At 47.8% G+C, this 23,569-nt stretch overlaps 1 protein-coding gene across 3 annotated transcripts in view; it reads left to right on the forward strand.

Annotated features, from left to right (window-relative positions):
* The first annotated feature begins 10,600 nt into the window (after positions 1-10,600).
* Positions 10,601-23,569, forward strand: part of ULK3 (unc-51 like kinase 3) — a 296,553-nt gene continuing 283,584 nt past the window's right edge. Inside the window, exon 1 of one of the 3 annotated variants that reach the window (XM_078685126.1) lies at positions 10,601-10,836. In XM_078685126.1, the coding sequence (XP_078541252.1) occupies positions 10,735-10,836 (102 nt within the window). In that variant the 5' untranslated portion in view covers positions 10,601-10,734. The remainder of the gene's footprint in view (positions 10,837-23,569) is intronic. The other 2 variants (XR_013609866.1, XM_078685127.1) reach the window with 2 other exon arrangements.

Here is a 23,569-nt window from a genome sequence, read left to right on the forward strand (position 1 = left end):
AAAGTGCGACAAAATGGTACCTCCTTTCTTCTTTCCTTTTTCTCAAGGCACGTCCCCTCTACCCTGTCTAATGCTCAAACTGCATGATTACAAGATTCTAACGCAGACCCATGAATGCCCTTTACTGTGTAATGCACTAAATAGCCTTTCTTGAATACACTGCCCCCCTCTCTGTTGCACGTGTACTATTTAGCCTGCCGTTGCACTCTCTCTCTCTCTCTCTCTCTCTCTCTCTCTCTCTCTCTCTCTCTCTCTCTCTCTCTCTCTCTCTCTCTCTCTCTCTCTCTCTCTCTCTCTCTCTCTCTCTCTCCCTCTATTTTTTGCACTCCCACTCTTCCGAGTGATTAGCCCCGAAATTGGCAGATTGCCACCCCTAGCACACCTCCTAATTGGCTTCAAATACCGTCAGTATTTGCACAAAAACGTGTCTTTAATACAATCACCCTGAGGCCGCGTCATTACCTCTCCTTTTCCGCTAGAAGTCAATGAACCGAGGTTGGGCCGTAAGGGAAAGGACAGGTAAGACGACAGAGGTTCCCTAATCTGGCCCGAAATAAGGGAACTACATGTCGACGGCTCCTATGGCATAAAACAAGGACCTCAGAATACGCGACCCTCCCCTCCCCGAATTGTCGCAATACCCAGACCGGAAAAATGATCACCCCTGTTACCTCCCCTGTATCAGCCGCCCAAAAACTGGAATTATGAAACTACCCCTCATTTCCGGTTGTGAGAGATGGGTCGATTTATGCCCTTACCACAAGTTTCCTATGTCCCTGGTTGTTCCCCATAAAACCCCTGTCCTTCCTAATTAAGTAATCGGGCTGTAAAAGGTTACGTAGGATCCAGAATGACGTTTTACAAGGTTACCAGACTAGTCCAAGGTAAAGAAATCATCGAAATGAACCCCGTAGTAGTTAAAAGGCAGGATGCATCGATAGAAAGGAAATGTTTAGCCATGTTCGTCTCTCAGCAAAATACCTGTGTAGTACCATGTTAACGTCTCACGAAGGTGGGTCACCATCAGATGAACTGTCGTGACTGTGATAAATAATTTTAAAGGAAAGTCATAGTAAATCCAACAGGCCCGTCACCGGTCATTCATATGCCAGTTGTGAACACTAATAGAACGGGCATTTTTTCATTCTTTGCCTGGAGCTGGGAGAGAAATAGACTTTTTGATTATCTTCATCTGCAAATTCTCTAAAGACTGTCTTTTCAAACTTGTTTAAGGGTACTGCTGTTGGAGGAGAGAAGGACCGGATGTGGGAGCACGAGGCCTGACTGCAGACTAGGGAACACCTGCGACATTAGCCAAGGCGAGACCACGACAGAAAAGAGCTGCAGGACGAGGCACTGTTTTCGACAACATGAGAAGAAAGGGTCGACCTGATGCCCCTGCTCGATGTCCAGTGTCTGTCGACAAGTCCCCGCTCTCTGAATTCAGTCACACGCCCGCCTATTTGAAGTCTCTCGTTCCCCTAGTTTGTTCCTAATTTGGCCTTGCTCCATCCCCCTTTTCCTCTGACCTACCCTGTGGACTGTTTTGTACGCTCTTCTTCCATTTGAACTTTCTGACAAACACCTCAAAGGACACAGGGCGAAAAGGACCTTTCCGACCAGAAACGCGAGGAAAGGGTCGTGCCCTGCAACACAGAACTTAGAACAGAGCTGGACTTGTAGCTCCACCGCCGGTGCTCAACAGCGCCAACGAAAGGCAACAAAGAATGATGAGGACTCGTTAAACTTCGAACATTTGACATCCCCAATCGCCGTTTCTGCTAGACCTCATTTCTCTCCCAGCCGCCATTGTATTGATCATGCTCCAATCCGAACCTGATATATATGTAATAACCTGCCAGTATGAAATATGCTTGCTGCTCTCGCTACAGAATCGTTTTTGTATTGCATTCCTATGACTTTCCTGCTAAACAAATTGATCAAAGTTTATCAAATAGGCCCACCTCCTAAAAACTAGAAATGTTAAAATGTATTGTTTACAACTCTTTTCCTCTAGGGTTTCCTACCGTTTTCTTTCTCATGCCCACCACAATAGAACCGAATAGAAAATGAACCAGCAAGATGTCTTGAATATGTTAAAGGGAGGACTGTTGAAAATTAGTACGTTTTGGTGAACATTATCTGCGCCATCTTGCCTCTTCCCCTGATGCCACACTTTTGTCGTGCGCGCCCGCCATTTTTTTAAGATGCCCCGATCAGAGCGAACCCTTTTGCATGCTGCTGGCCCCGGACATAGCCCTTCGCCTTCACTAAGCCTGCACGCTGACCACCCCCTGCTTGCACCTGCCTTGAGTCATAAACCCCTCTTCGGCGCTGCTCTGCCCCAGGCCCTCATCCTGTTCCCAGCGCGACACCTCCCTGCTTCCCTTTCATGATCTCCGGCCCTTAGATGCAAACCCCCTTTTTCCCTGTGTGCCCGTTTTGTCTTCCCCGTTCCCAGGCCGACACCCAGCTCTGCCGATACCATTCCTTGCCCCTCCCCGTACAATAGAAAGCTTCCCCCATCAAAGGATCCCCGGGTTGATCAAAGCCCCCACTCCATGAGATCCGATCAAACCCCCCACATTCCGTGAATCGGCGGAATATCCAGCTGCGTGATACTCATCACCTGTTGTGACTAGGGTGGGGACTTCAACTGTAAATGTGTGTGGGAACGGGCCCAAAGGGGGATCTGAGGATGTCTTTCTGTACATCAAAGTATCGACGAGAATATGTTACATGCAATAAAAAGATAAACTTGTGTATAAGAGGCCAGGCCTCAGGGATGCAGTTAGAGCACCTCAGAACGATACCTTCTGTCCGTTTCGTTGTGTTCTCCTCCGGAGAGAATAAAAACCTTGTTTCCTGCTTTCCAGTCTCCAGCGCCTGCCTCTTCATTGGTTAATTAACTAGAGGGTCACAGAGGCAATACCGCCGGGCAAATATCGATTGTCCCCGACCCGACACAGGTTTTAACATGCGGGTAACTCATGGTGTCACCCCCTCACAACTTACCGCATGGACCTTCTCCACTCCGAGTCTGCCAGTGGACACAGTTGTCAAATAACGGGACGACAGGATAACACAACACACCACTAGACAACATGGCAGCATACTACCAAGGACAACACCAGAGATCCACATTATAGCATTGCTTTGGACAACTTAAAACATGGAGCCACAACGCACAACACAACATGAACATTACACTAGAAAGTATGAAGCCACAGTGGAAAACGTGATGGCACCATATTAAACAACATGCCACAACTTTGGTTAACATGGCATCACAATGAACAGCACAGCATCACACTAAAGAGAAGGACACCACAATAGACAAAACGTCACCACACAAAACGCAATGGCCCAGCAATGGATGATATGACACCGGCTTAGCAACATGACACCACACTAGACAAAATGGCACCACTCTGGATACCCAGATGGCGCAACACTGGTCAATATGGCACCAGACTAAACAGTGTGGTACAAAACTAAGTAATACGGACCCACAGTAGGCCTCAAGAACCCTCGTTAAGCCATAACACCAGACTGCACCCCATGTTATGTGGCACTAGTCAAGAAAAACAGCACCACACTGCACAGGCAGGCGCAAGACTAGACTGAAAGACACTGCACTGAACAACACAGAGGGCTGCTGGGGGCTCTGACCACTGCAGAAGGGGCTGGGAGCTCTGTCCACCTCACGAGGATCTGCTGGGGGTGGAGGGGGGGTGGCGCCACGGGGCCTCGTAACACCCTGTGACGGGCTGGGAGCTCTCACCACCTCGGAAGGGGCTGCTGGGGGGCCGGGTGTCTCTACCCACCCTGAGAGGGGGCTGCTGGGAGCTCTACCCACCCTGGGAGGTGGTTGCTTGGGGGAGCTCTAACCACCTCAGGAGGGGCTGTTGGGGGCCGGGGCCTCTGCACACACTGGCAGGAGGGCTGGGGGGCTCTAACCACCTGAGGAGGGGCCACCAGGGCCAGGAGCTCTGACCACCTGAAGAGGGGCTACTGGGGCTCAGGGGGTTCTAACCACCTCAGGAGGGGCTGCTGGGATGAGGGGGAACTCTAACAAGAGCAACACCCCAGCAACAGGGCCCGGCTGGGGTCGAAGTGCACGGGCGGGTCTGCCCTTGGAGAGACAGGCATCACGCGACTCCAACAGGGTGGGGGCCGCTCACTTATGTGCGAGTTTCACGGTATCTGCGTCCTGTCTCCAGGCACCTCCATCCTTCTCAAGCCTCACTCACCGTGACAGTGCAGGATGCCGCAGCACAGAGGGCACGCTGCCCACACCCTGGGTGCCAGTCTGTAACCGCCTCAGGCTGCCTCCGGGCAGGACACCGTGTGCCCTGTTCGGCCCTTGTCTTTAAAAAACATAAGCCGGTTTTGCCCCCTCCATGGTCAGCCCCGATTTTCACCCCTTCAATTTGGATTGAGTACTGATTTAGTGCTAACAATTTTCTGTAAAATGTTGCATGTTAAGCGCTATATAAATAACAGATGGCTGTATTTCCAGAGGCTCACATGATGACCCCGCCCTTGCAGAATGTGATGAGGGCCCCCTAAAAACCCCATATCTCACAGAATCTCTTTGCCCCATGGCTGGTGTAGTCCCCTCGAAGGGTTGGGGCTCTGGCCCCCCCCGAGGTCCCACTCTGTCCTCGTGCCACAAGAGCTGCAGGGGCCGGCGTTGAGCCCCTGTAGTGTTGGTATAGCGCCTTTTAGCGCCTGGTAGGTAGTAAGATGTCAGTGCGCTTTACAACATACAGTAACACAACGTCAGAAGTACTTCATAGTCAGAAAGCGATACGCATTGCAGTTCAAAAATATCCAGATTAAAAAAACAATCTTCCTATATTTGTTTTCAAGCCTTTGTGGGAAGCCCAGGGGGACGAGCAGCGTGCCCCCGTGCTCGAGTCGAGCCTGGACACAGTCAACAACCAAATACGCAGACGTGCACCCCCACAGAAAGCCGTCACACCTCTCAACAACGAGCCACCAAAATGAGCTCACACAAACCCGTGCACACAAAGCTTCAGGTGCACCTGACCTCAAAACAATGCGCCATGACTGCTGTACCAGAGGGATTTTAGAAAAAATAAAAACATGTAGTGAGTGAGTGGCTTTCATTTCGAGAACATATACTTAAGACGCCCGTGCTCAAGGGACAGACTACTCACCCAGACAGGCAGCGACGGAGAACACACCAGGACTGGAACACACTGACACTCCCACGACACCGGGGCCTGCTTGCTTCTCCTCCTGGCTCCTGCCCGGGGTCGCGCCACTCTGCCCCCGCCCACCCACGCGCGGCATCCAATAATGGATGTTGCACGGTGGGCCAGCCAATCAGCGCCAGGATTGGCTAGGGTGGCACATGGACTGCTCGCCCTGGGCAGCCATTCAAACCCGGCCCGGCTGAAGCTGTACCTCCAGCCCCTTCTCTATGCCTAAGGGCATCGGCGCATGCGCGGGCAAGTCTCAGCCCGGGGGTATCATGCGCACAGTGCTGGCCTTCTGCAGCTGCTGTCACTCAAGCAGCTGCAGCAGACCAGCAGCCCCGCCCCCACCCCCTCCGACCGCACCATACCATGATCCCGCGCTGCGCTGTTGTGTTGAAGACAATAATATTACGTCCGAGAATATTACTGAATTAGTACTGAATTAGTGTAGTGCACGGTGCGTCCAGGGCTTAGTGGGGCTACGCCCCTACGCCCCAATGGACGCACCGCGCCTGGTGACAACGCATATCAGTGATGAGTGAGTGCGTGGGAGTAACTACTTTCTATCAATTACACCGGATGTCGGTGTTGCTTTACGCGTTGATTCCACTACCTTTGACATTGGTTTTTACCCATGTGGCGGTGGCCCACGGTGCTGTTTAAAAGTGTTGTAATTATATGTGTGTACACATTTCTGAAATTGTTGTGATCTGGGGTACACCCCATAACTGTGTGGCATTGATTTATAATAATTGCCAGGCTGGGTATTGTTCTGACAACGTTTTGCACCACATAAAGGTGCTGGGGTGGTTAATGTAAGATCTTTCCCAAGTTTGCACATTACTGATGTCATTTTAACAGGTTTGGGCCTAGTACTGCTAGTGATATTTCCAAATGTGATTTATGCCCAAAAATATGTGATGTTCATGTTGGGTTAATTTATGTGTGTTGAATACAAGCTTTATTTACATACACCACATGTGAAGTCTCTTGTGACGCTCAGTGTATTTATTGTGTGAGAGTTCAGTGCCAATGCTTTGCATATTGCCTCTTTGATAAGCCTGACTGCTCAGTACCAAGCTACCCAACACAAAGGGTGAGCACAGGTTATGCAGTGAGTGTTATCACCCAACCGTGACGGGAGTGATAGGTTCAGCCAACCAGAACGTGCCAGTTCCAACAGCAGCCCATTTAATTGTGGTATGCCCTGTAACTGCTGTTACCACACATATCGTAATTGTGGCCCTTAATACAAGGGGTTGGTTAACTGCGATATTCGAGGTAACTTCTGTTATTGCAAATATACATTTTATGATCAATCTTGGTAGGACAAACGTGCCGCTATTTATCCGGGGGAAAATACGGGCATTGGCCGGACCACGCGGATAGCGCCAACATCCAGGTTATTTATTCCCCAGAAACTAGTAATTAATCGGATGATATTTATCGCACCGATAAATTCCAATCTGGTGGAGTTGGACTTTATCAGGTCTGTTAGACATCACAGCAATTACCGGGTCTGGTTGTTTCGAGAATCTTGGCAACATTTTATTGAAAAGAGGGAGATGTTGATAGAAAAATACATCGGGGAACTGAAGTTTCCCCACTGACTTAGTTCATACCGACTGTATTCCCGCAAGACCATTTTTAGGTTTCGCCTGGCGTCCGCTGCGCAGCAGCTTTCGCGCAGGCGAAATCTGTTGATCTACAGTATGGGGCTTTGTCCCGCCTCTGTCTTCCATTGGCTAGCTCCATAAATGGAGGCTAGCCATTGGAAGAGATGGGTGTCTGTTACTCTTTTCCCCGTCCCGACGCGATTCCGGGGCGTTTCTGGGTCTTTTTTTTTAGTCCCGCCCTCTCCTCTTCCCATTGGCTGGAATTTTACCTTCCAGCCAATGGGAAGGGGAGAGCACAGGCTCTTTCTGTGTGTTCGTTTTTTTATCCCTTCAAAGAAGTTTCCCTTTCGTTTTGTCAATTGTGTGGCAACGAAAATCAGCCATTTCGAAAGGGGCACGTGCTAACACATACTTCAGTCTTTGAATATTCGTCATACGACTACGCCTCCCTTTCCCGGGTTTCTCGTGCCTGGCGTCGGCCATCTTGAAATGGGAAGAAACGCTATGAATTGTACTATATTGAACGTCTTCGGGCGGATTTCTCTTGTCTTCAACAACAAAAAGGTAAATTCAGAGTTAAGCAGGCCCTGCTGCCTATTCTTTTTCGGCGTTAGGCAGTTTTAAGGACAATTGTTTGGCCTTCTCTTTCTGTTATTGCAGTGTTGAGGTTTTTCGAAGATGGCTATAGCAACGCCTTGTATTACAGGGCATGAGTTCATGACATGTCCTCTTTCTGTTTCGTGATTTTTTTCTAATTTCCCTCCTTAGTCCACAAGAAAAAAAACTTCAATCTCCAGAGTGCTTAGCGTCGCGCCTGCGCGGCGACTGGTGCCCGAAGCTCCCATTGAGCGAGCGACGGAGAAAGGCTGGAAGAGGCCCACGGAAGGGATTGAAGTGTCTGAGTGAGGAGGGAGGGCGGGCGATGAGAGGGAACTGACGATACGGTGAATACGGGAGTGCAAAGTTAGGGAAGCGTGGAAGAGAGTGAGTATAAGAAATTGAGCTGGTGGAGGGAAGTGAAAAGGAGGAGTGTGGGCTGGTAAGGAGCTAGGCTGAGGAAAGGTGATTGTAGAGAATGGATAATGAAGCAGGAGGCGGGTGATTCCTGTCACCCGACGCAGACTCTTAGTGATCGCGAGCGTACACTGAAGTTCAGTCTCTATACGCTATAACTGACTCGAGAAGGGTACCTTGGGACTCTGATGGGGAGTGGGTGAGCAGGAGACTGAGTGGAGGCAGCCACTTTAGGACACCAGGTCCTGGGAAAAGGAGCAGGAGTCTGAAGGGGAAGGAGAGGGGCATTGGTGAAATCAGAAGGAAAGCATTAGCCTGCAGGACGGGACTTCTGGAAGGTGTACTTTGGGACGGGAGCCCGAGAGGGAGAGTAGGGTCTTCTACAATTCTAACTATGGATTCATAATCGGCTGGAACAGGTGAGCTTATTACCTCTGGAAATGCTTATAATGGGAAGGGGGAACAATACTGTATGGTCCTCTGATGAGAAACAACGCCGGTATCTTCACTGGGATTGGGAGACACGCTGGTATTTTTTCTGTGGTGTTTGGAGGTGGAGCAACCCCTAGGGCTATCCGCTGAAAGATGTAAGAAAAGGGTGGGAGAACCTCGAGAGGATTTTGGGATTCTCTGGTTAGTGACATCTGGATGCTCTTCCCTAATAGTAGTTTTGATAGAGCCACTAATGGATTTGTAATGTTGATGGATCCCTTAATGACCTCAATCCTCAATTTCTATAGATCTCGGAGGTGCTTTGACCCTGGATGGGAGAATGGAGCTGGAGCCACATTGGTGGAAAGGACAGTTGTCCTCAGACATCCACCAGGCTTTGCGAATAAAGGTTAGTATCAGAGACTTACTTTGCACAGGTGTAAGAGCCAATGGCAGTGTCTCAGGGTGAAGGGGGACCCAGCAATTTTCATCGGGGATAGGGAGTTGTTAGGTTGCTGCAACATGGAATGGGATAGGTTTTAAAACTGTTGTATGCTTGCATAATACATAATTTCAACTCTGAATACCTTGCCTGCATACAAAACCCTTGGTATAAGTGGTGCTCTCCATTTGTTTCGTACAAGACCCATGTCATGCCCCTAATAAGCGTTATGCATCCCGGGATGCGAGTAGTGTTTCCCAAATGAAGCTAGCCAGTACCCTGAGTGGCCAAACGAGAAATTAGCATGGTAAGTTGCCACATTTCACCCAAAGCAATAGTTGAAGAATAAATAGTTTCCAGAAGTGTGCCAGAATGGATAAATTACCACTTAGACTCGAGTGACTTTGTCTGCTTTAGTAAGACTGACACTGACAGTTCCATAAAATAACACACACTTTTAAAAAAACATTATTTTGAGCGTAACCGTTTTAGAGCCCAGTGCAGGTAGGTGGATATTTAATATTAAACAAAAATTAATTTTCACTTTATTGTATCAAAATACTATTGCACAAAAGTAAGGGTTTCAAGAAACACATTTTTGCACTCCCATGAATTCCAAAGAACTTACTTGTCCAGAATCTCGAGATACAACAAAGTGTGCTGAAGTTGGGAATGCCAAATCACCATGCGCAGAGGGTGGCTAGAAATCCTTCAGAAAGATTAGACAATGCTGAGTTGAGGATTGTGATATCTGTGGTCAACTGAACTCCTGACTGTTCTGCCTGCCTGCCTGTAAAGACGTATTGCTAGCCTGTAATAACTTGTGGCTTCTGCCAAGCTAGTGTATTTGAGAAAAAGTCGTGCAGTTTGTTAGGTTGGGGACGCATTCGTTTGCAAGTTCTTATTGTTTGTGAGCACTGTTCCCTGTCATTGTGAAAATCTACATTTTTCACAGTTTTCCTGAATGGAAGATGGGAATGGTTTCTTTTTGGAATTATTCTCTGTATGTTTGTGAAAGTTTATATTGACATTCATAAGCGTGCTGTTTTGAGAAGTAGCAGAGTGGGAACGATTCAATATCATTTACAAAAGCGTTGCTCTAGAGGGTAGAAGGAGATGAGGTTCTTTGTCATTGGCAAGAGATGCTCTTTGAAGAGTTAACTTTACAGCGCAGCTTTGCTTGCTGATACCTGTGTATGCATATGGAAAAAGAAGAACTACTCAACATATGAGCTCTTACACCTGGTTTTTCAATTATCAGCCCTCATGTCTAACAAGTAATGGGATCTTAGGTGAGAATAATGGCAGCACATTCCTGGGAGAGAATAAAAGTGACACGTGGAAATGCTTGAATTACTCTAAATCACTAGCAGTGCATTCCATGCTATCGTTTTAGCTCATCACTATCATTTCAGAAAGAACCAATCACTTGGGCCTTGGTTTTGCTCCTCGTCCCCCCCACCCCCCATTTCTGTGTGTGTTTGTGCAGTGTGTGTGTGTGCAAATGCAATAGGTCTCGCATTTGTGAGAGATTAAGCTATTGACATTGTAAATGACAATGCCATTTATTTATCTGTTTTCAAAACCAACACATAAATACAAAATTTGTCATTTACAATGCCAATAGCTCTAGCTTTTACAAAGGCGAAACCGTTGCATTGTAAATGCTTGTTAGCATTGCAATATATTCTAGAAAATGGAAGTTGGGGATTTTATGTATTTTTTTTTATGTAAAAGCTTCTTCTCTTTTTTAATCATCAATGACGCTTGGAACCAACAGAGGTGCCAGTGACTCTCGGCCGGACACCACACGGTGGAGGGGCGCCACCAATCATCTGCTTGCAGGAAGCGGTCTCTTTAAGAGAACCAGGAAGTGCAGCCGCACGTCATGTGTCAGCTGTAAAGAAACACTTAGAGCTGGGACCAATACAAGACCAGGAAGAGGGGCCGCTCTGAGGACTAGAACGCGCACCCCTGCTCCCCGCCCCGTGCATGGGGCTCCATGGCGGCCCCCGGATGGGCGCCCCCGCGGCTGGACGACTTCATCCTGACGGAGCGGCTGGGCAGCGGCACCTACGCCACCGTCTACAAGGCGTACAGAAAGGTGAGGGGAGGGGGAGCAGGGATGGGAGGCTGGCGTGGACGAATGTAGAGCATGGATGGAGCGCCGCGTGGAGCAAAGCTCCACCGCACAGCACGATCAGGGAGGGGTGCATATGACTTCAGTGAAAACAGGGCTTGCGTAGAACCCCCCCTTTGGAGCTGGGCCCAGGTAGGGACACCCCTGATACCATGAAAGTAATTCTAGGGAAGCACGGCAGAGTAAGAGAACAGGTGCACCATGCAGTGCTTTAGGTGAGGCGGGTCCTTGCGGTGTTCAGACCAGGCAGCAATTGAAAATGGACCTTAAGAGGGGCCGTATGTATGTCCCTCGGTTCATGTCCTTAATTTTACTGACAAAAACACTGCTTGATTTCTGGACAATGACTGTAAAACTCGTTACAGTAATCCATGTAATCGGTGTAATCCCTGTTTACATTTCATGTTTTACTTAATCCTGCTGGAAGGTTCAGGGTTGGTTGAAAGATTATATTGTGAACAATAAATACATTATATTTATGTTGCAATCTGGCACTGTCAATATTTAGTTATGCATCGGCTGTGTTAATAAAATTGACATTTGGCAATGCATTTTTGTCACACAGCTGTATATTATCTCTTAACTTTATTTTTATTTGTATTTATGGTCGGAAGGGGTGAGTGTTAGGTTGCTTAGTTACATGAATGCTGGGACTAGCTGACACTCGTGTAATGTTTGTATTTCATTCTTAGGTATGTTGTACAGATCAGTTGGAGGAAGGACACTACTGGAAACTGTGTCCTTCTGTGCTCTTCGTCTACAATAAAGATAGTGCTGGCATTTGCGCTGTGTTTCTGCGCAACACTTGCGTTCTTTGATGTCTTTCTGTAAAAAAATGTTGATTCATATAACACTTGTATTGAGTTGCCTCTAGCCATCTTTTATGGTTTGAGGATGGGGGTGAGTGTTTGTAGCGGGCCACAGTTGAAAACTCTGGAGTTGAGGCTGAAGGCAGTGCTAGTTTCTCACAGCACCAGTCAATGTGTCATAATGGTGTTCAAAATACATGTTTATCCAATTCTTCGCCTCTCTTCAAATCACTGTGGCAATTGTGGCAATTTTAATTGTGATTCTATGCGAATGTGTGTGTGTGTGTAGCAGGTGCACTGCTGGCGAATTAATAACGAGACGAAAGTTGAGAAAAATGCAGATCTTACAGGTTAGTGGTTACATTGCCTGCATATGATGAAGTGAAGGAGATGCAAGGAATTACATACAGGAGAGAATGAAAAAAAGAGATGAGGAATGACATCTGGAGATTGAACATTTCAGAAGGATGTGTGCAGAAAAAGGGCATTAGTGTACAAGAGAGACTGCAGAGGAAAGTGGTATGAAGTGAAGGACAAGAGTGATCGAGACTATCTGAACACTACTACCCCTTCTACAAACCTTAGAAATGTTGAATTCATATTCAAATATTTCTAGAATTGAAAGATGTTCAATTCTAATACCCACCTCCAAAGCAAAATCAGTACTTCATCTGATACTGTTAACAAGCATTGGCAAAGTCAATCGATGCGCCTTCTTTTTAGGTGCATGTTTATTACTGTGTGATATGTCTGGATGCAATACAAAAAGCTTGCAGAGAGTCAAGCAAATATGGGTTAGGAGGTACTCTATGGGAAGCATAGAAATTTAGATAACAACATATTTTAAACCATGCCCTTAAATATATAGGCGATGCCTCCTGGCAGGGATTCCTAGTTTTGTTTCTTAGGACAAGCTCTTTAAAGAAACCCCCACTTTTTTCACCCCACTTAAAACATTGGAACATTTGAAATAGGACACATGGAGAATGGGCACTAGGATGCAGGTTCCCAGTCTCACTCAGGTAGCAGGGTATGAACAGAGCAGATTTCCCACATTGGGACGAACTGGAGACCTCATGTTGTACACTGGGGTCATGATAGCTAAAGCAGTGTTGTTGGTTGAGGATCTTGCGTGCTTCCAAAAGACTGTTGCAGATGTTGTGGAGTCCATGTTGTAGCGTCTTACCCAGCCTGGGTACCCGCCAATGACTAAACTACACATGAAGCTTGGTATTCTACGTCTTTATTAGTCTACGTTTAACCGCAAACTCAACATTCTAAACCTGCATTCACTTGACTATGCTTTGCCACTTACTTCACAGTACTACGGAGTCAATCGTGAGCCAAAAGAGTTCCATCGTTGCTAACTCGCACTAAACTAAATCTTTTTTACAAATATATACCCAATCTTAGCTCTTAGATGAGACTTCGTGGTGCTCTGATTACTCGTCCCGATCGAGTCTTTGGGAACTGGCAGTAGAAGTGTCTATGATCTACTTTAGGCGATGGAGGAGCAACAGCAGTCAGGGAGTTCTCACTTATCCTTTCAGAACCAGTCCCTACATTGACATCAGTACTTGACGAGTGTTGAGCCACATGTCAGAAATATGAGAAGTCTTGCTTAATGAACTTCACAGGACATTGGGCAGTCACAGTGTGTCCTTTTGGTGGGAACGACGTGGAATGGCTCCGCATCGAAGGGAGCATCGGACTTTTTTTTCTCGACTGACGAGCAAGCACTCGATCTCTTCTATTGAGGACAATGTCTTCTGCATGTCGTTACTTCTTTTCATAAGCCTTTATTTGTCTTTTACGAACCAAGTCTTGGTGCGGGTTTCTTGCTTAGTAGTTGATCGACTGTTGGTCCAGTGAGATAACTTGGTCATTGTTCGCTTGAACATCAAGGTTGCACAGCTTTCACTTGTGGCCAAGTGAGGGGTTAAACGGTAAGCTCTCAAGGTAGAATTTAATACAGTTTTAAGGTCTAGCTTTCTCAACGTAGCACGCTGGACAGCTTTCTTTAATGTACTCACAAAACGTTTGTCAAGGCCAGTAGGTCACAGAGTTGTGCTTGTCTGATGCTTCACATTCAGATGATCAAGAAAGTCTCTAAACTCTTGACTGTTGAAAAATGGGCCATTGGCAGATTTTAAAATTCAGGAACACCCCATGTTGCAAAGATGCCGTCTAATCTCTCGACAACTCTTTCTGAGTGGTTGATGAAAGATATCCTACCCATGGAAAAGGGAAGTATTCGTCAAGAATCGCCATCAGGTGATGTCCATTGTCAAGAGGACCAAAGAAGTCAACGGCAATTGTTTCTCATGCGTGCTTTGGCAATTCTGACATGTTCAAGGTGTTTTGAGTAGTTTTCGATGAATTTAAATTTGAATTTAAAAACATTTGTACAGCGCACGTTTACCGGGCGGTTTCATGGCGCTAGTGGGGGACAGTGGGTGGCAGCAAGGAGAGGCTAGGTCAGGTAGGCTTGCGTGAAGAGGAAGGTTTTGAGGTTCTTCCGAAACAAAAGATAGGAAGGAGAGGTGCGCAGGGTAGCAGGGAGGGCGTTCCAGAAGGTGGGAGCCAAGACAGCAAAACTTGAGCCGCCCGCGATGATAGACAGTTGCATAGGTGGCAGTTCTTCAACTCTCTTATTGAGATGAGGAAACCAAACTACGTCTTAGAGAACTTGTTTTGTTGCAACTATGCCACAATGTTCTTGATGGGCTACTTCCATTATCTTTTGTCGTAAGCTTTCCAGAATGACAATTCTCAGACCTCCCAGGAAGATGCCTTCTTTTTTTTTTGTGAAAACTTTTTATTGATTTTAAAACAAGAAAACAAAAGAACAATACAAAACAAGGCAGTACATTAAAACGGGTCATCACGTGGCCTGCAGGGGGGGTACATAGAGAATCAAAGCGGTAGTGCAATCAATAATTGGGGAGGAGGAGGAGAGGGGGGGGGAAAGGAGACCAAAATATATACAAAACAACTATATTCCTGCGGAGGAAACGTCAGGTTGGGAGGAAGACAAATCATCATCAAATTCCGACATTGGGGGAGTACATATATCTCCACGGTATGCGTTCCATTGGGTCCACACTTTCCCCCACTTGCCTGGTCTGCCACGGGAAACATACACAGTTTTTTCTCGAAACATGCACCAATCCATGTTTTGTGTCCACCCCAGAAGTGTCGGAGGCCTCTGAGCGCCCCACAATTGGGCAATATCACGCTTGGCCACCATGTTGCCCAAGGTCGCCCAACGGAGCTGCGCTTGAGTGTAGTCATTCGGCTCCCAGACGTTCAACAAGCATCTTCGCGCTTCAGGCATTAATCGCACTCCCGTGACCTCACTCATTACTTCATGCACGCGGTTCCAATAACGTAGCACAGCAGGGCATTCCCAGATAATATGAAGGAACGTAGCCACCATACCGCATCCGCGCCTGCACAAGCCATCCATCGAAAATCCCATTCGAACCAGACGTGGGCCAGTCACATACACCCTATGCAAAATTTTCAGTTGAACGAACCGAAGACGTGCCGGGATAGCTACGTCCTTCGGGGAAGAAATAGCGGACTGCCAGTCCTCATCATCGAGTTCTAGACCATCTCTGGTCCACAACCCTCGAAGACTATCTAGTAGATCAGTCCTGGTATTGATCAACTTTTTATAAATTAGCGAAATCGTGCTATCAGGAACGTGGCCATCCAGAATCCGATCTTCGAGCGGGGACGCCTCCGGCACGTCCGAGCCTAGTGGAAAAACAGACAAGACCGCATGCCGGACTTGCGCATATCTGAAAAATTCCTTATCATTCAGCCCATACTCAACTTTCAATTCCTCAAACGTCTTGACCCTGCCCTTGATCCATACGTCATCTACCCTACTGATCCCGATCATGTCCCACCGATCAAATCCCTTCGATTGCCAAAGGGAGCCCAGTTTATCCGAAGCATATAGTGGGGTAGCCCGGGTCGGCCTGTCAGCCCATCCCGTGGCCGCCGTAGCTCTACGCCACACCTGCACTGCTGTTTTGGTGGGGCCCGTAAGAGGTTCGCCAGCTGATTTCGCATATAGAGCCCTATTGTAGTCCCCACCGGGTAGCAACCATCAGTCCATCGCAAAAGCCGGGTTTAGTGGGGAAGTGTAGGTGCCATGGTTGATGGCCCCCAATTGAGAGGCCCAGTAATAGCGACGAATGTCCGGGAGAGCGATGCCGCCATCGTACCAAGGGAGTGTAAGCTTCGAGAGGGCGATGCGAGGGCGGCCCCCCCATAACAATTGCCGCTGTAGACTCTCAATCTCACGAAAATAATCCGCTGGCACTACATCAAGCGTGTTTTGAAGCGCATAAAGGAATCGGGGGAGCGACATCATCTTAAACAACGCAGCTCGTCCCAAGGGAGAAAGGGGGAGTCCGCTCCAAGTCCCGACATCCACCCGAAGGCGTCTGAGAGGGGGCAGCAGATTGCGCTCATACCGAAGTGTGGGGTCCAAGGTGACAAAGATTCCCAGATATTTGAAACCATCTAGTACCACCGGAATAGGACAATCACGGGGCAGGAGAGGAGTATCACCGGAGAGAACATAAACGCAAGATTTGGACCAATTTATAATTTAGCCGGAATTTTTACGGAAAGAAGTCAAAACGTCGAAAAGGACGATTAACGACTTTCGGGGCGATGTGAGGTACAAAAGGATATCATCTGCATACAGAGATACACGGTCTTCAAATTCCGGAGACCATCGAATGCCCTTCATGGATGGTTCCCATCGCAGCCAAGCCGCCAGTGGCTCTAAAGCAAGGGCAAACAAGAGTGGGGACAGCGGACAGCGGACAGCCCTGGCGCGTACCTCTACCAAGAGCAAAGGAGGCCGAGACACGTCCATTCACCACTACCTGGGCTAAGGGATCAGCATAAAGCAATCGAACCCAACGGATAAAGGTGGGCCCAAACCCGAATTTGGAAAGGACCGCCCAAAGATAGGGCCATTCAATCGTGTCAAACGCCATGGTGGCGTCCAAAGACGCCAAGATGGCAGACTCTCTCAATGTCCCCGCTCGCGCGAGGACTCCATGCAAGCGCCGAAGATTAAGTGCCGTATTGCGATGTGGTATAAATCCGGACTGGTCCGGATGAACCAGATCGCCTATAACAGCCACCAGACGATTAGCAAGAACTTTGGCCAGGATCTTGGGTTCAGCATTTATTAGGGAAATAGGCCTGTATGATTCGCAGCGGTCACGTGGCTTACCCTCTTTATGAATAACCACTATGGAAGCCAATCTCTGGTCAGGAGGAAGAAACCCTTCCGCCAGTGATTCCAAAAACATAGATCGCAGATATGGTGCCAGCACATCCGGACGGAGCTTGTAAAGTTCTATAGGGAGTCCATTAGGGCCCGAGGCCTTCCCGGAGCGGATCGAACGGATAGCGGTCGCAACTTCATCCGCCGTGGGCGGAGCTTCCAGCAGGTCCCTCTCAGGATCAGACAAGCATGGTAGCGAAATATCGCGTAAAAGCATGTGAGAGTCCTGCTCTGGTCTATCGGACACAGGGGAGTACACTACCCGAAAATATTCGGCGAACCTCTCAACAATCCCAGCAGGGTCCGTGATACTGTCACCACTCGCGTCAACTATAACAGGAACCACTCGACTCGCGCATTCTCTCCTATCCAACCAAGCAAGCAACTTCCCAGCCTTATCACCCACATCATACAGACGTCCCTGCTGTTCACGACTCATCTCCTTCGCTGCATCAGTCACCAGAGCTCTGTACTCCTGTTGTTTTAGGTCCAACAGATGAAGCCTCTCAGGGGAGACCCCAGCATCAAACTCTCCCTCAAGAACGGTAATTTCAGTCTCAAGACGGACAACCTCCTCTCGTCTACATCTCTTAACATTGCCAATCGACGAGAGGGCCTGCCCCCGAATTACAGTTTTGTACGCCTCCCACAAGGAGACAGAAGAGGAGACTGACCCCACATTTTCGGCAAAGTATTGATCAATTGTCTTAAGTAGTTCCGCTCTAATCTTAGGATCACGGAGGTACCATGGGTTGATCGGGGCCACTCGACCCTCCGATTCCCCCATGTGCGTTCACAACCAACCACAGTGGGGAGTGATCCGAAATACCCCTGGCAAGATGTTTCACCTCCCCTACACGGGAAGTCTGGGAGGAGGGCATCAAAACATAATCCAATCTCGAAAGGCTGCCGTGGGCCCCTGAGTGAAAGGTATACTGTTGTTGTCCAGGATGATGTAAGCGCCAACAATCGGTCAGCCCCAGCGCCTCCATGAAGTCCCCCAGCCAGGATTGGAACTTAGCGAGAACTCGCGGAGGGTAACGATCACACATCCCAGACACTACTGAATTAAAGTCTCCCCCGACCACAAGCAAACCCTCGGGGACTCCCAGAATCACTCTTCCCAGATCTGCATAGGTCGTAGATTGAAGACCTGGGGGTATGTAGACGGAAAATAATGTAACCACCCTACCCTCCCAACGCCCCACAATGGCGGCGTACCGCCCTCTATCGTCAAGTATAATGTCGTCAACAGCGAGGGGGAGGGAGGTCCGGATTAGAATGCCCACCCCTCTGGAGCCAGAAGTGAAACCTGAGTGTGCAATGAGACGATAGCCACGCCTATTCATGGCGTGGCACGTATTACCCAGCAAGTGCGTCTCCTGAAGCAAAACCACATCAGGGGACAAGCGTCTCAGTAACTGCAAGACCACTCCCCGTTTAATTCTGTCTCCCAGACCATTTACATTCCAACACAGTATCCGTAGTCCCCTACCCCCCATCCCAGAGTCCACCCCAAGTCCCCCCCACACCAGCCGTGACACCACAACTCAGAAGATCATCAATAGTATGCCTTGAAAAAAACAAAGAAACACATCCCTGAACTTCCCAACCCCTCAGAACAACATCGTACCCCCCACCCCGCACCCCTGCGTTAGACTCAAAAGCCACCCCAACTCGCAGCGTGCCTGTCGCCCTAACATACAACTAATCTACGAAAAGAACCCCGGAGGAGGAAGTCTCACCCACCCCCCACCCACACCCCAGTAAGACAACGGAGTAGCAATCATCAATATAGCAGCGAACCACTGCCGAAAGTCAAAATGTTGGTCCGGGAGCCGATGTCGCTCCCTATTCCTGCTCCGTCGGGCCGCCCTCCGCTCCACCGGAAGGTTCCGATTGTTCAAATCGCCCTCGTCCCGTAGGCAGCGAGTCCAACCAGTCATTAGCCGCTGCAGGATGGTCAAAGAAAAATGTTCTATCGTTATGGACGATACGCAATCGAGCCGGAAAAAGCATGGCATATTTCATGTCCCTGTCTCTCAGTCTCTTCTTCACTCCTTGAAATCCCAGCCGCTGTTTCTGGACTTGTTGGGTGAAGTCCGGGTAAAAGCTGACCGCAGCATTCTCATATTCCGTGGGGCCTGATGTGCGGGAAGCCTGCAGTATCACATCTCTGTCACGAAAGTTGAAAATCCGCGCAATGATGGGGCGCGGAGAGGCACCCAGCTTGGGCAGGCCACCCGGGACACGGTGGGCCCGTTCTACTGCAAAAAACTTGCTCAGGCCCTTGGGCGCTAAATGATTTAGGACAAGGCCCTCCACCAGTAGGTCCACAGCTGACGAGTCTGTCTTCTCCGGGACACCGACCAGTCGGACGTTGTTCCGTCGTGCTCGGCCCTCAAAATCGTCCAAGCGACGGGAGAGATAGTCACGGGCGGATCTCAGATTACCGACCTCCGTCTGGAGGTCAGAGACGTCGGTGATAAGACTAGTAGTCTTCAGGTCGAGAGACTTGACCTTTACGTTGGTTTTCGCAAGATCCGCCCTGATCAGATTGACGTCTATGGCTACAGTGTCCAGCTTGTGGGTTAGGGCCTCATACTGTTGTCCCATCGCGGCCTGCATCCCAGCAATGGCGCACATGACGTCTTTCAACGACGGGTCATCACCCAGCAGGGATTCGTCCACAAGGCCGACCGGGGGTTTAGCCATTCCGCTCGGAGAGCTCTTAGTGAGGGTATATCGGTCCATGACGTTGGATTGGACAGAACCTCCTCGAACTGCCGGTCTGGTCTTGCGCCTCTCTGCTTCAGGCTTGGTGGCCATCTTAGGTCGTGCGCCCCGTAGGGTATTCTGAGACCTAGTGAAAATGGCTACACTCGATGTGCCCGCAGAAACTCAGAGAATAAAGTGAGGACCAATCACTAGGCAAAGAGCAAGAAAGTCCGGATCTCCGAGCGATGTTGCGAATAGTTGAGTGAAGCAAGCAACCAGGGCGACCAAGGCAAGGTCAATGACGTAGGGTCGTCAGAATCGAAACCGAAAGTAGAAGACCGGGCAAGGGAGGGTAGCGCAGGCAGTTGTTATTCAATTACTACCCGGCTGGCAGAGTAGGCAAGCCCGGGGCAGTGCCATGGAGCAGGCCGCCAACATTCAAAAAGCCATATCTTCGGTTCCCGGAGACCAAATCGAAATTCGCAAACGGATAAGTGATCAGCAGGTTCTCGACCACAAAAGCCCGTCGTCCAAATCAGGATTAGTTGCAGGATAGTCGATGGAGGTGGCGAAGGTCCGGGAGCTCTGAGCTCACGCGACCATCTTGGGTGCGCGCTAAGCTCCTCCTCCGGAAGATGCCTTCTTGAGTAACGGACAGTTCATCTTTAAAAATGTTTAACTTCTGGTATTCACTGTTACTGGCAAGAGTTTGAGTATGGTGGTTCCAAAACTGATATGTGATAATATCATTAAACTTTAACATGTCACTATCTGTGACAATTTGTTGTATCGAAATGGCAACTGGTGTGTTTGATGTAGGCCTCTGCCATCTTGGAAGGGTTACCATGACCGTATATAGGCACTCAAGAGAAGTAGTCTTCAGGTTTTCGTTCTTTCCCTGGATGGTGCACAATGGTGCAATTGTATTCTTGTAATTGTAGACCCCAATGTTCAATGTGAGGAGGCATCTCGGCCTTTGGATTGCCATAGTTGGTCAATGATGCTTGATGATCTGTTACAAGCGTGAAAGCCTTTACATATAGGAATACGTGGAAGTGTTCACAAGCCCACACCACTGCTAAACTTTCGTTGTCACCACTATAATTGAAACTATTTATGACAGGCTGTATGATACGTTGAATGACATCTTGAAACGGCTCTGCAGCTGAAGACACATCAAAACTCTTTTGTATCGGAACAGATCAAAATGTGTAGAAAAGTTGTAATGTACCTACAGTTTTCTTCAAGTTCCAACTGATAATATCCTTTATTCAATTCAAGACCAGAGAAGACCTTTGCACTATTTAATTGTGTGATCGTGTTGGCAATGTGCGGACCGGAGTGTTGTTGTCTTTCAATTGCCATGTTCGCTTGACACATGTCAACTCTGATGCATACATTTCCTTTACTGTCCTTTGTGGGTACTACCACTATGGGAGAATACAATGGCATTTGATCAATAAAACGCTCAAGGATATCATGCTTGAGTAACGATTCAAGTTCTTTTTCAACAGCTTCCTGTACATGAAATGCAATTCGTCTGTGTCTTTGAGCAACAGGAGGGACGTCCTCATTAATATGTAATAGTACTTTCATAGTATTTAGTTTTTCTAACCCATGAAACAATGAAAGAAACAGACTTACAGTTTCATGGTGAGCATTCATGTTGTAGTTCACTGATATTTGTCCCATATCGGCAGTTGTGCTGAAAGTGAGTAGACGTGCACTTGACTTTGTACCTTGAAGCACCTGAATGGGTGATTAGACTTTGTTTTTCTTGTGCTTCATCGTCGCTACGAAAGAACGTTGACTTTTTAATGGCTTTGATGCAGCCCACTTGTACATTTTAATGTTCAATGGCATAAGACGGGCCATTGGAGACAGTTTAGTGTTTTTGTCCTCGGCCACTGTCAATAATGAAAGGCATTGAACAACCATTTATTTTCAGTGTAATCTTTGGACAATGTTTGAATGATTTTGGTGCTTTTTCATGGCGATCTTACTTTGGCAAATATTTTCTTTCACATGCGACCAGTCCGATGTGCACATTTTTCTGAGGTAAACATCGACATTGCACAAACATCTTCGCTTTCACTTGATATTGATACTGAATAACTATTTGGCAATGATTCAGATGACGACTGACTTTGTTTGCTGTCGATTTGCCTCAGCTGGTGTTGTCGCTTGGCCTTGTGACCGTGTGTCGAACTACACTTCTGGAATGTACAGACGGCCATTTTATCTTCATGCCGTGATGGACTTACTTTTTCCTTCTCTTTGCAAAATGATTCCCCTTTCCACAGCTTTTGTATGTCTGTGGACATGTACCTTTGTGTGGAAATGCAAATCCACACCTGAAGCACAACTTCTTCTTACATGGAGACATCACTGTGTGTACTGCAGCCTTGCGCCTCTGCTCACCTTTCATGTTCATAACCAATTCCCTCCGGGCACCTCTAGCCTCCATGCCAGTAGCTTGCCGATCAGCACGCTTCTCTGCTCTGGTTGCAAGGAAAATTTGATGCAGACTAAGCGTTTCTTTCTGCATTTGTCGTCTGAATGAATCTGATAGGCATCTGCCAATAACTCTGAGACACATTGCTTCCTCATCATTAAATTCATTGAACTTAGTGTTTGATGAGTGTATTCATTCTCTCAACAAATTTGACGATGGGCTCATTAACCTTGTCATTCTTAACTGAAAATGTACCTTTAGTAATCTACATTTGGCATTGGATTAAATTTGAGATTGAGGGCGTCTTTGATCGGATGGTATGTAACATCGCCATCTCGCGGCATTTTCTTAATGGCTTCTTTTACATCTTCTCCAGCAAGCTTTTGAATGTAGTTGATCTTCTTGTTATCTGTTTCGCCTTGTACATCAATGAAATCATCAAATGTCTCCATCCAAGTAGTCCATCTGTTGCCAACATTCTGAATTCTGGCAGTATCGAATAGTAATGGTGGTTTCAAGAAGGTGGCAGCATTGTGGACCTGTGTAGAACTCACTGACATGGAGGGTAGCATTCTCTCCGATACTGTCCGATGGTCTTCTTCATAAAAAACTATCTCTGAGGCTTTGCGTCGTACTGGCCTCAGGGTCATCTTTGATAATGACTAGAGATGTGGCTTCTTTCTTCGCTTTCATTGAAAATTTTCACTCTTCTGATCATCGTTCTTGACTTTCACCCTTCAAACCTCTGGAGATGTTCTGAGGCCCGCTCAGCAGATTTGGTAGTATGCCTCTACGGATATAGGCAGCTCAGTAAGCAGAGCCCTGGGCACTTCTCTTTGGGCCACTTGACGCAGTGTGTGGTATGATGACTCTTTTTAATCAGTGCTGGTAAGCAGATGATTGTTTCTTATATGAGAATTCCTTTGCTTTTAGGCATTGCTGTGTATTTTCTGATACTTGGTTGCACTCTGTCTTGCATTGCTTCTGAGCTTAGCTTTTTCTTGATATTTGCTGTTGCCATCTGTTCCTATTTCAAAACCTGACTGTATCCGCTTTCAGCGTTATCACTCTGTATGATGAATAGCTCTATGTTGCGCAGTACCTCTGTTTTCGGCCTTAGGAGCAGGTTCTTGGCCATCAATTTGTAGTCTTCTCAATTATGCTTTCGTAATCGTCAAATGCTTTACACTGGCTGGAGTTGCGCTATGACTCCACATACGCCAACAGAGGCGCAAGTGGCATGCATGATCAGTTTGCGGGACCATGGCAAACTCTCTGGGAGAGCACTGTCAATATTCTGGTTACTGATTCCCTATCTCGTTGGCAGTTATAGCATCTTCCCCTGCCTGGGTACTCGCCAATGGCTATGCCACACATGGAGCTTGGTATTGCTCG

The sequence above is a fragment of the Lissotriton helveticus genome, chromosome 3_2, assembly GCF_964261635.1.
Source record: "Lissotriton helveticus chromosome 3_2, aLisHel1.1, whole genome shotgun sequence".
NCBI lineage: Eukaryota > Metazoa > Chordata > Amphibia > Caudata > Salamandridae > Lissotriton > Lissotriton helveticus.